Raw genomic sequence first — 15322 nt, 5'->3', positions numbered from 1 at the left:
ATAGTATGTTGATAAAGAACTACTTTAAAATTAAGAGGTATTATAGCGGGGAGGCATGTGCCAATTAACGCTGCTGACAGGAGAAGAATGATCACGTGACGACAGAAGATGGCGGGCATGGACGAGGAGTTCGAGGACGCTATTGACGTGGAGCCGTTGGAGCCCACCCTGACCAACATTATTGAGCAGAAGTCGCTCAAGTGGATCTTTGTGGGCGGCAAGGGAGGAGTAGGGAAAACCACCTGCAGGTAACTGGCCGAAGTCCCGCACAGTATGTCCTAGATATGTCTACGGGCTCTCCTAGATCCCGGCCTTGTATCCGAGGCGGGCGGGAACCCTGATCATAAACGGTCTATGGGCAGAGTGTTTTAATAAATCAAAATGGCCATTTATTATCACTGACTTGTATAATATGAAATTTATTATTTGTCGCAGCAGTATAGTACAACGCTATAAAATTGCACAACGCACAGACAATGCTGCAGGCATTCAGTGGGTTAGATAATGTCTATAGAGGGAAGTGGACAGTTGGGGTGTTGGTTGGGATTGAGGATTTATGGACCGTTCTGAAATCTGATAGTGGAGAAGTTGTTACTTAATCATTCAACGTAGGTCTTCGGGCTCCTGTACCTCCTCTCTAATGATAGTAATGAGAAGAAAGTGTGCCCCAGATGGTGAGGGTCCAAATGATGGATACCATTTTTTTGAGTCTTCGCCTCTGAGGGTGTCCTTGATGATTGGGAGAGTTGAGCCCGTAAAAAAAAAAATGGTTTGCTGTTTTCCATAAAAGCTGCCTGACCTGCTCAATTCCTCCAGTATTTTGTGTGTTTCTTCGATTTTCAGCATTTGCAGATTTTCTTGTATTTGTGGTTATATGACGAATACACTATGTGGCCACTTTATTAGGTACACCTGCATATTAATGCAAATGTTTAATCAGCCAGTCATGTGGCAGCAACTCATGGTTTATAATTCTGACTCTAAGAAAGTACTACCCTGGCTTTCTTTTATTTAATAAAATACCTTGGTTGTTCGTTAGATTTTCCCCAAGAAAGCAAATGTGGACTTCAGGAAGGGGAAGTTGAGGGAAAACACATCAGTCCTCATTGAGTGATCAGCAGTGGAAAGGGTGAGCAGTTTCATGTTCCTGGGTGTCAACATCTCTGAAGACCTGCCTTTGGCCCAACATGTTGCTGCAATTATAAAGAAGGCACTACGGTGGTTATAATTCATTGGAAGTTTGAAGTATGTCATCAAAGACTATTGCCAGTTTCTACAAATGTACAGTGGAGCATATTCTAACTGGTTGCATCACTGTCTGGTATGAAGGGGCCTCAGACAAGATTGGAAAAAGCTTTAGAAAGTTGCAAACTCAGTCAGCTGTATCATGGGCAGTGACCTCTCCATCATCGAGAGCATCTTCAAAAGGTGATGCCTCAAAAAGGCAGCATCCATCATTAAAGACCCCCATCACCCAGGACATGCCCTCTTCTCATTGCCATCATCAAAGAGAAAGTACAGGAGCCTGAAGACACACGCTATGTTTTAGGAATAGCTTTTTCCTCTCTATCATCAATGGACAATGAAACCATGTAAATTAGTTTACTGTTTTCTTTTAGTTTTTCTTTTTTTGTTTGTACTACTTGGGAGTTAAGATATGATTCTACACCTGGAGTCCATAAGACATGGGAGCAGGAGAGGCTATTTGGCCTATTGAGTCTTCTGTGCAATTCCATCATGGCTGATTTATTATCCCTCGGTTCCATTCTCCTGCCTTCTCCCTGTAACCTTTGACACCCTGACTAACCAAGAACCTGTCAACCTCTGCATTAAGTATACTATACTAAATGACTTGGCCTCCACAGCCATCTCCACAATCAGCCACTGGCTGAAGAAATTCCCCTTCCATCTCTGTCTTAAACAGACATCCCTCTATTCTGAGGTTGTGCCTTCTGGTCCTCAATTCCCCAAATATAGGAACCTTCTCTACACATCCACTCTGTCTATGTCTTTTAATATTTCAAAACTCAAAAGTAAAATTTATTATCAGAGTACATATGAACATCACTGAAGATGTGTCCGGAGACATCGGTAGATGTATGTACACAGCATGTCATATATATAAATGTTCAACGGATTTCTGGAATACACAAACTACCCCATCAGGCACCAGCAGTTATCCATGGTCAAAGTCACTTAGATCACATCTTTCCCACTCTGTTTGGTCTGAACAATTGAACCCCTTGACCATTTCTGCATGTGTTTTTGAAATGAGTTGCTGCCACATGATTGGTGATGAGATATTTGCATTAATGAGCAATTATACCTAATAAAGTGGCCACCAAGTGTATTTGTCATATAACCACAAATACAAGAAAATCTGCAAATGCTGGAAATCGAAGAAACACACAAGATACTGGAGGAACTGAGCAGGTCAGGCGGCTTTTATGGAAAACAGCAAACCATTTAAAAAAAACTATTTCCATAGATGCTGCCTAACCTGCGGAGTTCGTACAGGAGTGAGATATGCCATCTAGTGGAGTAGTGTTGCTGCAACAATCCGGCTCTCAACATCAGTAAGACAAAAGAGCTGATTGTGAACTTCAGGAAGGGTAAGACGAAGGAACACATACCAATCCTCAGAGGATTCAGAAGTGAAGAAAGTGAGCAGTTTTAAGTTCCTAGGTGTCAAGATCACTGAGGATCTAACCTGATCCCAACATATCGATGCAGTTAAAAAGAAGGCAAGACAGTGGCTACATTAGGAGTTTGAAGAGATTTCCTATGTCAACAAATACATTCAAGAACTTCTATAGACATACTGTGGGGAACATTCTGACAGGCTGCATCACTGTTTGGTATCGGGGGGTGGGGTGGGGGCTAAGACGCAGATGGTTGTATCCATCTTGGGTACTAGCCTACAAAATACCCAGGAGTGGTATCTCAGAAAGGCAGCATCCATTATTAAGTACCTCCAGCACCCAGGGCATGCCGTTTTCTCACAGTTACCATCAGGTTGGAGGTATAGAAGCCTGAAGGCACACGCTCAGCGATTCAGGAACAGCTTCTTCCCTTCTGCCATCCAATCCCTAAATGGACTTTGAACCCTTGAACACCACCTCACTTTTTTAATATATATAATTTCTGTTTTTTGTAGGATTTTTAATCTATTCAATATACGTGTACTGTAATTGATTTACTTATTTACTAGTTTTTTTCATCTAGATTATGCATTGCATTAAACTGCTGCTAAGTTAACAAATTTCACAACACATGCCAGTGATAATAAATCTGATTTTGATTGCAGCATTTTGTGTGTGGTATATGTCATGTAGTCTAGTGAAGAATCATCTTAGTGATGGTTTGTCATTGGGATCAGATTAAATCAACAAGTTCTGTAGTGTTCAGATGGACAAGATCTCATTGAAACTTCGAAATGTTCAACAGGGTGAATGTGGGGAGAATGCCTTCCCTTGGCCATGGGATTTAAAATCAGTCACAATTTCAGAATAAGGGATGGTGAGGAGAAATTTTGTCACTTGGCGTGGTGAATTTTTTCTATTCTGTACTTGGGAGTTTTAGAGGTTCTGTCATTGTTCATTCAAAACCAGTTATTTTGGTGTTAAGGAATGTGAGGATTGTAGAAGAATTGAGGTTGATTAACCATGATCTTAATGATCTACTCTTACACCTAATTATTATGTTCTTGGAGGTACTGATACACCATCCAAATGAAAATCAAAACTTAATCTTCCAATAGATTTTAAAGTCATAAACAAGTTGAAGACATTTGTAATGGCTTTCTTATTTTAAAAAAAACTGAAGAAAAAGCTAACACTGAATATCTGAAACGAAAACAAAGTGGAGGAAATGTCTGTGAGATTGGACAGCATCTGTGGAAAGAGTGTTTTCAGTTCAATAATTCTTCAGTGACCTCACTTGTTAAATCAATTTTTCTCTCTTACAGGTGTTGCCTGATCTGAATTTTTCTGTCATTCTTTTTGTCTTCATTAGCATTCTTGAAAGCGCATAGGTAGTGATGGAATATTTCTATTAAAATTTTAATTTGACTGTTACTGTGGTGTAGTAGAAATTGACTTTGTGTCAGAAATAATAATAGCATTTGCCATTTACATGAGAATTTGGCTGAGGTACTAATAGTTTTTGAAGCCTTTACAATGACTACTTCTAAGCCAAGTACAAGGTTAAGGAAAATACAAGCTTAAGTAATCTGTTGACAGTTATGTCTAGCTCTTTTCTTCCCTGACCATTTTTGCAGAACATTTTCTTAGGTATAGGACATTGGTCCTTCTCGTAGAATAAATTGTGTGAATTGGGAGCAATAATGACTTGCATCTTGCCATAATATCAGCTTTGTTTCATAGTTGTGTCTACTTGTAAGTTTGCCAGCTAAAATTCAATTGGTAGCAGCTGCATCTGAATCTTTTAAAAAGCTTTGTTTTAAAGGCACTTGGGTGCTAATGTTGTGTCAGTTCTGATTACCTCATTATAGGAAGAATGTGGAAGCTTTAGAGACAATGCAGAAAGATGTACTAGGATGTGTGGTATCCTGTGTGGCTTAGAGAGCATGTTTTATGAAGATAAGTTGAGCAAGTGAGGGCTTTTCTCTTTATAGTGAAGGAAGATGAGGTGCACAAGATAATAGCCATAAATTGAGTAGGCAGTAAGAGAATGTTTCCCTGGGTGGAAATGGCATATATGAATAGGCATAATTTTAAGGAAAGAAAAGGGGTAATGTCAGAGATAATGTCTTTTTTACAGAATGTTAAGTATGTGGATCATGCTGCTGGGGTGATGATACAGGCAGATGTATTAGGGATGTTTAAGAAAATCTTAGATAGCCATATGGATGTTAGAAGAATGAAGCACTGTGTGGGAGGGCAGGTTTAAGTTGATTTTAGAGTAGCTTAAATTGATCTTAAATGGTCAAAGAAGAATGTGTACTGTAGTTTCTATGTTCTATGTAGTCTCTTATGTGTTACTAAACATATGTTACATATGTGTATCTACTTCTTTTGATCATTCATGATCTTGCTGCATCCTGCTGAAGAGTGGAGAAATTATTCCTGACATGCGATCAACAATTTAAAACTGAACATTTCTAAAATGTCATGATCATTTTGCAGATTGTTGGAGCTTACTATTTAAAATAAAAACAATAAAGATAGCTCCTTAACAATATTTAAATTGTAATGTTTTCCATTGGTTGAAAAATTACTTCACTCAGTGAGTACAGCTTTATAAATAGAAACTTATTTCTATCAAACAGTTGCAGCTTGGCTGTGCAGTTGTCAGAGGTCCGAGAGACTGTGCTGATTATTTCAACGGACCCAGCCCATAACATTTCTGATGCATTTGATCAGAAATTCTCCAAAGTGCCAACCAAAGTGAAAGGTTATGACAACCTCTATGCTATGGTAAGTAAAATGTAAGCAGTAGAGGATAATGTTCCATGGTTTATTCAAAAATTCAAAATATATAAGAAATATTGCAGCCATTTTATACTAGAAGTGTTTTCTGATTATTAATTTTAAAGACTTCTGAAAGTGTTGCAGTTTTGAAATGTGCAAAAAGTGATTCTGGTTGAAGGATCATGAGAGAAAAAATGTTCTTAATAAGTTTCACTCTCCATCCTAAACCATCTTTTACTATAAGAAGTAGCACAGACTTAATAAAATTAGATTAAATATGTGACTTAAAAATGGTGTGGGAGAAGTGGGTTTGAATTTGTGGGACATTAGCACCAGTGGGGAAGGTGAGAGCTAATCTGATAGGCTGGGATCCACCTGAATCATGCTGGACCAGGGTCCTGACAAATTTCGTAACTAGGACTGTGGATAGGGCTTTAAACTTGATAATCAGAGGGTGGGTTGAACAATGTTGGGAAATATAAATGAAGTAAATGGAAAGAGTGCAGGAGAAGCTGCAGAAGTCTCCGGAATAAAGAAAAAAATGACAAAATTTGAAAGAACGGTGGTGAATACAGAACCGAAGGTGATATATTTGAATGTACTCAGTATACAATATAAGGCATTTAGAAACTGGCAGATATTATGATGTGGGCCTCACGGAGGTCATGGCTGAAAGTTAACTGGAACTGGGAACTTAGCATCCAAAGCTATAAGAAAGAAAAGATGAAACATGAGAGCAAACTAGTCAATAATGTAAAGCAAGATACTAAAAGTTTTTTCAGTTATATAAAGGGAGGTGAGAGTTGATATTGGACCACTGGAAAATTATGCTAGCGAGGTAGTAATGGGGAACAAAGAAATGGCAGATGAAAATGAAACTGTGGAAGACACTAGTAGTGTGCCGGAGTAAGTAGGGAGCAGGAGTAAGGGCCATTGCTATTACAAAGGAGAAAGTGCTAGGCAAACTGAAAGGTCTTAAGGTGGATAAGTCACCTGGATCAGGTGCTTTCCATCCCATAGTCATGAGAGAGGTTGCTGAAGAGATAATGTCTCCATTGGTCATGATCTTTCAAGAATCATTTGATCCTGGTATGGTCCCAGAGGACTGGAAACTTGCAAGGGAGGAAAGCAACAGAAAGGGAATAATAGGCCAGATAGCCTAACCTCAGTGGTTGGGGAAAGTATTTGGAGTCTATTATTAAGGATGAGGTTGTAGGGTACTTGAAGACTAAAGATAAAATAAGTCCAAGTCAGCATGTTTTCTATAAAGGGAAAACTTGCTTGGCAGATCTATTAAAGTTCTTTGAGGAAGTTACAAGCAGGGTGGACAAAGGAGAGGCAGTGGATGTCATTTACTTGGATTTTCAGAAGGTGTTTGATAAGGTGTGTAACCCTCAGGTTCGGCCAGCACGTGTTCATCTAGGAGAAGACAGCCAAACTGAGAAATCTGATTTGTGTGGATGCTGCGTGATACGTTGCCTGGTTATAAATCTGAACCGTAAAGTATCAGACAGTACACTGTATGCAATTGAATGATTGAACTTTATAAATCTTTATCTGAGTATAGGGTTAGCAAAGAAAATGAAAATAAAAAGAGCCCATTTTAGGAAAAGCCAAATATTTACGTAGGAGCTCACTGATAAGGCCATTCGTCCACCATTCGACCTCCAAGCGTTGCTGACCTTCAGACCCTTGCTCCCCATCCACTAGTTCTCTACACACACGTCTTCCTTCTTCATCTCTCACCGACAAAGGAGCGTGAAGTCCCTGCTCCCAGATCCCCAAGAAAGACAACATCCCACTCATTGGCTAACGCACATTCCATAGGCCCCGTTTTCTCTAGTCATAACCCAAACATTGCTGCTACAGAGAAACCATTACCTTAGCAGTGGAACATTTCAGAGTGGCCATAACTTCAGCAGTGAAATCTTATAGCGAGTTACCCTCTCCCCCCACCAAACTTAGTCATGTTCTCATGACGTTGAGATAATTTTCCAAACCTTCCTGCAAAACACAAAGTCCAGTCTAGGTGTAAAAGGCAGTGGCATAGCTCCCTAAAATGGTGGGGGTCACTCTCTGTTCCCCTGGTGCTGCCTAGACCAGCTTATCCAGTGGTCTCCTTAATCTCTGAGACCTCCGCACCACCTCACCTAGCTCTTCAGGTTCACACGCTGCTGGGGATACTTCTGGTCTACCTGGCGAGGCCTCCCCCGACCTATCACTCGTGCCTACCTGTAACTCAGACCCCACTCTGTCCCTTGGCCAAGCCTCACTTCCTCCTTTGCAGGGTCCCGCTGCAACCCAGGCTGTCCACGGATAGGTTCCCCCCCCCCTCCCCCCCCAACACCACCACTTCACCTGACTCAGCGGGAGAAGGGCTGGGAGTCTCTTCCTCTATCAATGGGGAGTTAGCAAAGGGCAGCATATACCACACATCCAGGTCCTCATCCTCTGAATCATTAGCCCTCTTGGGTGGGGGCCAGCTTAACCTCTCCTGCTCTTGGCCCTGCAGTCGCCCTGTGTCTACCTGCACCTCTTGTCCCAGGGGCTGCAGGTGATTCTGATGGAGAATCTTGACAGGTCCATTTCCATCCTCTGGTTTCACCCGGAAAACTGGTAGGTTTGGCACCTGAATGTCCATCACTTGGGGCTTAGCCACTTTATGTTTATGTTTCCCAGGTAGCCCTAAATTCCTAATGAGGACTTGTTCTCCCGGCAGGAGTTGGGAGAACCTCACCTTTTCATCATACCTCCTCTTATTTCCTTGATTCTGCTTGGCAGCCGCAACCCCAGCTAATTCATAGCCCTTTTCAGCTCTCTTCTCATATCAGACATGTACTTTAGTTAATTCTTCAGTGGTAAGTCACCCCTGTCAGCCCCAAAACAAAGGTGAATGGGCAGCCTCACCTTGTGCCCAAACATCAGATAATATGGCGAGTACCCAGTAGCTTCATTTCGAGTACAGTTTTAACTGTGAATCAGATGTCCAATATAGAAACATAGAAAACCTACAGCACAATACAGGCCCTTTGGCCCACAAAGCTGTGCTGAATATGTCCTTACTTTAGAAATTACCAGGGGTTATCCATAACCCTCTTCTAAGCCCATATACCTGTCCAGGAGTCTCTAAAAAGACTCTATCGTATCAGCCTCCACCACCGTCGCTGGCAGCCCATTTCATGCACAATATGTTGACTCCACCTGCTCTTCTTGCTGATCTTCTGGGTCCCGAACCTTGTGGGTGATAGAATGTGGTCCTCGACTCCAAGCATGCCCAGTAACTCTTGGATGAATCTGCTCTCGAAATCCCATCCCTAATCACTATGTATCAGCCCAGGAAGGCCATAATAAAGGTAATACTTTGGCCACCATAGATGACCTCTGGTCCTTGGTAGGAAAAGCCTGTGCATAACTGGTGTAATGGTCCATGATGACTAAGACATTCATGTGTTGCCGGCATCGGGTTCTGTTGACGGGTCCAGGGGCCCCGCACTCTGCAAGTGGGACAAGGGAGTTGCCTGTGTAGGCAGTGTCTTCCACCGTATGCATCGAATGCACGACTTGCACTATTCTTTGACCTCCAACTTCATTCAGGGTCAGTAACACCTGTCTCTGAGCAATCTATAGGTCTTTTCAACCCCCAAAAGTCCAGAATCATCATAAAGCAACTTTAATGTATCCTCCGATACTTCTCCGACAGAAGCAGTGGTAAGTCACCCCTGTTAGCCCCAAAACAAAGGTCAATGGGCAGCCTTGCCTTGTGCCCAAACATCAGATAATATGGCGAGTACCCAGTAGCTTCAGCGCCGAGGTCGGTCGAAGGATGACGTGACCTGGTATAGGATCTGGTTCCACAACTCCAACTGAGGGCATTCTCTCAGAAATGGAGGCACTGCAGCGTATTTTGTCTTCTCTGCCTGAGCCATGTCTCACTTTTTGACCACAGACCAAATGATACTGATGTCTGGGTCATCTTGCTGAGCAGTTGCCACTTCTCCAAAACTCAATTCCAGCAACTGATTTGTCTTCAGAGCAGTCAGGTTACAATAAACTTGGGGAATGGCGTCATCAGAAGCTCCCAAGTGATCTAACTCTCGATCCTGTCCCTCCTTTTCCTCTGCCTTCACAGTGATGGCAAACAGGGCCTTCACCCCTGGAGCAGGAACGCTCTCCCACTCCGTGTCCCTGTCCAGTCCCTTGTGCACCTGTCGGAACAAAGCTTCAGCATCAATATTCCGGCTTCCCGACCGGTACTTCAGGCTGAAATCATAGGCAGACAACGCTGCCAACCACTGATGGCCTCTGGCATCCAGTTTCACTGAGGTCAGAATATAAGGGGGTTGTTGTTCGTCCTCACCTCAAACTTGGCCCCGTAGAGGTAGTCACTCAGCTGATCCACCACCACCCATTTCAATGCCAGAAATTCCAATTTGTGCATGGGATAGTTTTTCTTGGAGGGCGACAGACTCTGGCTGACAAACATAACCGGTCTCGACCTGGTGTCCTGATCCTGAAGCATGCTGCAAGAGGCATGAGAAGAACTGGTCAAAATTGATTGGAAGGGGTCACTAGGAGGACTAACAGTAGAGTAGCAATGTCAGGAGTTTGAGTTTTTCAAAAAGAAGCATTCTAAAGGGAGCATGAGACAATTGTAGCTGACAAGGGATGTCAGACAGCATAAGAGCAAAAGAAAGGATGTACAACATAGCAAAAATTAGTGGGAAGCTGGAAGATTTGGAAGCTCTTAAAAACCAACAGAAGGCAACTAAGAAGCAATAAGGATAAAAGATGAAATATGAAGGCAAGCTAACCAGTAATATAAAAGAGAATACCAGAAGTTTTTTTTAACAGAGTAAAAGAGAGACGAGAGTGGACATCGGACCACTGAAAAATGACATGAGAGGCAGTAATAGGGAATAAAGAAATGGCGGGTGTATAGGGTTAAGGATGTAAGCTGAAAAGTTTAAGGAGAACATAAGAGAAAACTTCTTCACTCAGAGGGTCATGAGATTGTGAAAGCGGCCAACGCAAAGTGGTGCATGCAAGATTGATTTCAATGTTTAAGAGAAGTTTGGATAGGTTCATGAATGGTAAAGATAAAGAGGGCTATGGTCCTAAATATTTTGCATGGGAGACACCAGCACTATGCCAGAAATTTGTGAGGGTGTCAGGAGACATAAGTGAGTGTAGTTGCTCCTACTAAGGAGAAATTACTTTGGAAACTAGAAGGTCTGAAGGTAGATAAGTTGCATGGACCAGATGGACTACACCCCAGGGTTCTGAAAGTTGTCATTGAAGAGATTGCAGTGGTGTTCGTAATGATCTTTCAAGAATCACTGTTTTCCAGAATGATTCTGGAGGCTTTCTTTATATTTGCAGTTGAACAGTAGGGTTGCCAGGGAGGATAGTTGAATGCTTCTCTTGCAGGATGTGGGAAAGGCAGAGAGTCCTCCAGTGTCCCTGACGGCATCAACTGAGGGAGGTGCATCCACCTGCAGCTTCTTACCCTCATGTTAAGGAGTTGGAGCTGGAACTGGATGAATTCATACGGGAGGGCAGAGGGAGTGATAGAACATTGAGCAGGGTAGTTAGACCCAAGGTGATGACAGTTAGGAAGGGAAAATGGATTAAACAGTTTATGTAGAGTACCCTGTGGTTATTCCCCTCAACAACTTTGGACACCAGAGGAAAGTCATAGTGGTCAGGTATCTGTCATTAAGTCTGGCTCTGTAACTCAGAAGGGAAAGGAAAGACAAAGCAAGCTGTGGTGATATGGGATTCATTAGTTAGGGCAATAGAAAGGTTCTGTGGACGGGAATGAGATTCCCAGATGGTATGTTGCCTTCTGGGTGCCAGGGTCCAGGACAATCTGCCTAAACTAATAACACACATACAATTGTACTTTCCATGGCTACACTGTTTAATCATTCACAGTCCAGACTGAAAAAAATATGTGAACCCTTGTACTTAATAACTGGTAGAACCTTCTTTAGCAGCAATTATCCTCCACCAAGTGTTTCCTGTAGCTGTTGATCAGACTTACACAATAGCAAGGAGATATTTTAGACCATTCCTCAGCCCTAGGGTGCTCAAAGCCTGTGCCCCCCAGCTATGTGGAGTACTTCATCATGTCTTCAACCTGAGTCTGAGTCTCCATAGGGTTCTTGTGCTGTGGAAGACATCCTGCATCGTCCCTGTACCGAAGACCCCAGTGGCTCCAATGACTACAGATCGGTGGCACTGACCTCCCACATCATGAAGACCCTGGAGAGACTTGTTCTAGAGCAGCTCCGGCCTATGGTTAGGCCACACTTAGACCCCCTCCAGTTCGCCTACCAGCCCCGACTAGGAGTTGAGGATGCCATCGTCTACCTGCTGAATTGTGTCTACGCCCACCTGGACAAGCCGGTGAGCACTGTGAGGGTCATGTTTTTTGACTTCTCCAGTGCATTCAACACCATCTGCCCTGCTCTGCTGGGTGAGAAGCTGACAGTGATGCACGTGGATGCTTCCCTGGTGTCATGGATTATTGATTACCTGACTGGCAGACCACAGTACGTGTGCTTGCAACACTGTGTGTCAGACAGAGTGGTCAGCAGCACTGGGGCTCCACAGTGGACTGTCCTGTCTCCCTTTCTCTTCACCGTCTACACCTTGGACTTCAGCTACTGCACAGGGTCTTGCCATCGTCAGTATTCTGATGACTCTGCCATAGTTGGATGCATCAGCAAGGGAGATGAGGCGGAGTACAGGGCTACAGTGGGAAACTTTGTCACATGGTGTGAGCAGAATCATCTGCAGCTTAATGTGAAAAAGACTAAGGAGCTGGTGGTGGATCTGAGGAGGGCTAAGGCACCGGTGACCCCTGTTTCCATCCAAGGGGTCAGTGTGGACATGGTGGAGGATTACAAATACCTGGGGATACGAATTGACAATAAACTGGACTGGTCAAAGAACGCTGAGGCTGTCTACAAGAAGGGTCAGAGCCGTCTCTATTTCCTGAGGAGACTGAGGTCCGTTAACATCTGCCGGACGATGCTGAGGATGTTCTACGAGTCTGTGGTGGCCAGTGCTATCATGTTTGCTGTTGTGTACTGGGGCAACAGGCTGAGGGTAGCAGACACCAATAGAATCAAACTCATTCGTAAGGCCAGTGATGATGTGGGGGTGGAACTGGACTCTGACGGTGGTGTCTGAAAAGAGGATGCTGTCCAAGTTGCATGCCATCTTGGACAATGTCTCCCATCCACTCCATAATGTACTGGTTAGGCACAGGAGTACATTCAGCCAGAGACTCATTCCACCGAGATGTAACACTGAGCGTCATAGGAAGTCATTCCTGCCATCAAACTTTACAACTCCTCCCTTGCAGTGTCAGACACCCTGAGCCAATAGGCTGGTCCTGGAATTATTTCCACTTGGAATAATTTACTTATTATTATTTAATTATTTATGGTTTTATATTGCTATATTTCTACACTATTCTTGGTTGGTGCGACTGTAACGAAACCCAATTTCCCTTGGGATCAATAAAGTATGTTTGCCTGTCTGTCATTCCTCCATGCAAAACAGTTTCAGTTGATCAATGTTTTTAGTGATACCTTGCGTGAACTGCCCTTTCCAAGTCAAGCTACAACATCTGAATTGGGTTAAAGTCTGGACTCTTGACTTGGCCATTCCAAAACATAAAATTTCTTCTTTGTAAACCATTCTGTTGATGACTTACTCTTGTGTTTTGGATCATTTTCTTGTTGCATCATCCAATTTCTATTAAGCTTCAGGTGATGGACCCCTACCCTGACATTTGTAAAATGTTTTAATACAACTTTGAATTCGTTGTTCCCCAACAATTGCAAGCAAAACAGCCCCAAACCATGTTGCTCCTTCCACCGTACTTCACAGTTGATGAGGTTTTGGTTTTAGTGTGCAGTGCCCTTTTACCTTTAAGCATAGTGGAGTTTAGTGTGTATTTCTGCCAAAAAGTTTTGCGCGTGTTGCTTTGACCCCAGCATCTGCAGAGTATTTTGTGTTAACTTTTGTCTCATCTGTCCACAGAACATCCAGGTGGTCTTTTGGAAACTTGAGGCATGCAGGAATGTTTTTGTTTGGAGAGTAGTGGTTTCTTCCATGATCACCTTCTATGAACACCATTATTGTTCAGTGTTTTTCATATAGTAGACACAAGAGCAGTTCTAGAGATTTCTACTGTTCTTTTGCTGTTCCTCCATTTGTAGACATTTTCTTTTACTGTGGACTGATGAACACTCAGGTCTTTAGAAATGCTTTTATAGCTTTTTCCAGCTTTATGCGTCTTTACAATTCTTCTATAAGTCCTCTGAAAGTTGTTTTGATCGAGGCATGGTACACATAAACAGATTTTTGTTGAGAAGAACAGGCTCTGTCAGTAACGTGACTTTGTGTGACTTTTTTTAAATTGGGCAGGATACCTCTACAACCAACACCTTCTAGCTCATCTCATTGCTTGGAACACCTGGCTCCAAATAAACTTCTGTAGAAGGCATTACCCCAGAGGTTCACATACTTTTTTTGAACCTAGACTGAGATTGTTTAATTGGTGTACTCAGTATTGACAAGTAGTACAATTGTTTGTGTGTTAATAGTTTAGGCCGATGGTGTTTGCCTAAAATTGTGACTTAGATGAAGATCAGACCACTTTTTAAAAAAAATTTTTTTATATAGTTTTTCAAAACATTTTACAAATTAAAAACCCCAAATCCCAATGAGGAACATTAAAACAGTGCAAAATTAAGCATACAATAACAATATGTTACAAAGGAAGAGAATTTAGCAAAAAAAAAAGCACCTAAATTAAAGACAAGTAAGCTTAGTGTCCTCCCCAAGCCCCACAACACAAGAAAAAACAACAGCAACTCCAGACCAACCACAACACAATGTAGAGAGTATAAGTCAGGACAGCAAAGCTCCTAGACTGTGAATACACTCAGCAACAGAGGATAATAATGCCTTCTACCAGAAAAAAAAGGAGCTGAAAGCAAGGGACCGAAGAGGAAAAAAAAACCCTAGTCAAGAGGAAGGTTATGAAAGTACTCGATAAAAGGTCCCCAGACCTTATGGAACTTTAGATCCGAATTGAGAACTGAATAATGAATTTTTTCGAGGTCCAAACAGGCCATGATGTCGTTAAGCCTTTGAGCATGAGTGGGCGGGGCAGCATCTCCATCTGAGGAGGATCAAGCGTCTAGCCAGAAGAGAGGCAAAGGATAATATTCAGCATTTGGTCGGACCCAGACATAAATCTGTCTTGCCCCAAAAACCGAACAGAGCAATTAAGGGGTATGGTTCTAGGTGCTGTTTCAGAATACACGATAACGTAGTGAAGCCATCTTTCCAGAATTTCTCCAAGCTAGGACAGAACCAGTACATATGGATGAGAGAGGCCACGCCCCTCTTGCATTTATCACAGAGCGGACTAACGCTAGGGTAGAATCGAGATAGTTTAGATTTAGACATATGGGCTCTATGAACAATCTTAAACTGTAAGAGGCAGTGGCGAGCACATAGAGAGGTTGAGTTAACCGATTTGAGAACTGAATCCCAGCTCTCCTCAGATAAGGAGATATTTAAATCCTGCTCCCAGGCCATTTTGATTTTATCCATGGGGGCCCGTCGTAAGGCCGCTAGTTTATCTCGGATGATTGATATTAAGCCTTTACCTAGTGGATTCATGGAAAGAAATAGGTCCATAGCATTTTTCACAGGCATTTCAGGGAAGTTAGGAATTAAAGGAGCAATAAAGTGTCGGATTTGGAGATATCTGAAAAAATGAGCATTGGGCAGATTGAACTTAACAGAGAGCTGCTGAAAAGAAGCGAAGCGATTATCAATGAAAAGATCTTCAAAATGTCTAA

At 42.5% G+C, this 15322-nt stretch overlaps 1 protein-coding gene across 1 annotated transcript in view; it reads left to right on the top strand.

The window, feature by feature from the left end:
* Window positions 1-88: 88 nt before the first annotated feature.
* Window positions 89-15322, top strand: part of get3 (guided entry of tail-anchored proteins factor 3, ATPase) — a 44810-nt gene continuing 29576 nt past the window's right edge. Inside the window, exons 1-2 of the mRNA XM_059991843.1 lie at window positions 89-248; window positions 5291-5438. Of these exons, the coding sequence (XP_059847826.1) occupies window positions 109-248; window positions 5291-5438 (288 nt within the window). The 5' untranslated portion in view covers window positions 89-108. The remainder of the gene's footprint in view (window positions 249-5290; window positions 5439-15322) is intronic.

The sequence above is a fragment of the Hypanus sabinus genome, chromosome 16 (assembly GCF_030144855.1).
Source record: "Hypanus sabinus isolate sHypSab1 chromosome 16, sHypSab1.hap1, whole genome shotgun sequence".
NCBI classification, from domain to species: Eukaryota; Metazoa; Chordata; class Chondrichthyes; order Myliobatiformes; family Dasyatidae; genus Hypanus; species Hypanus sabinus.
Note: the sequence above shows the minus strand (reverse complement) of the source record. Positions and strands in the feature narration are given on the sequence as shown.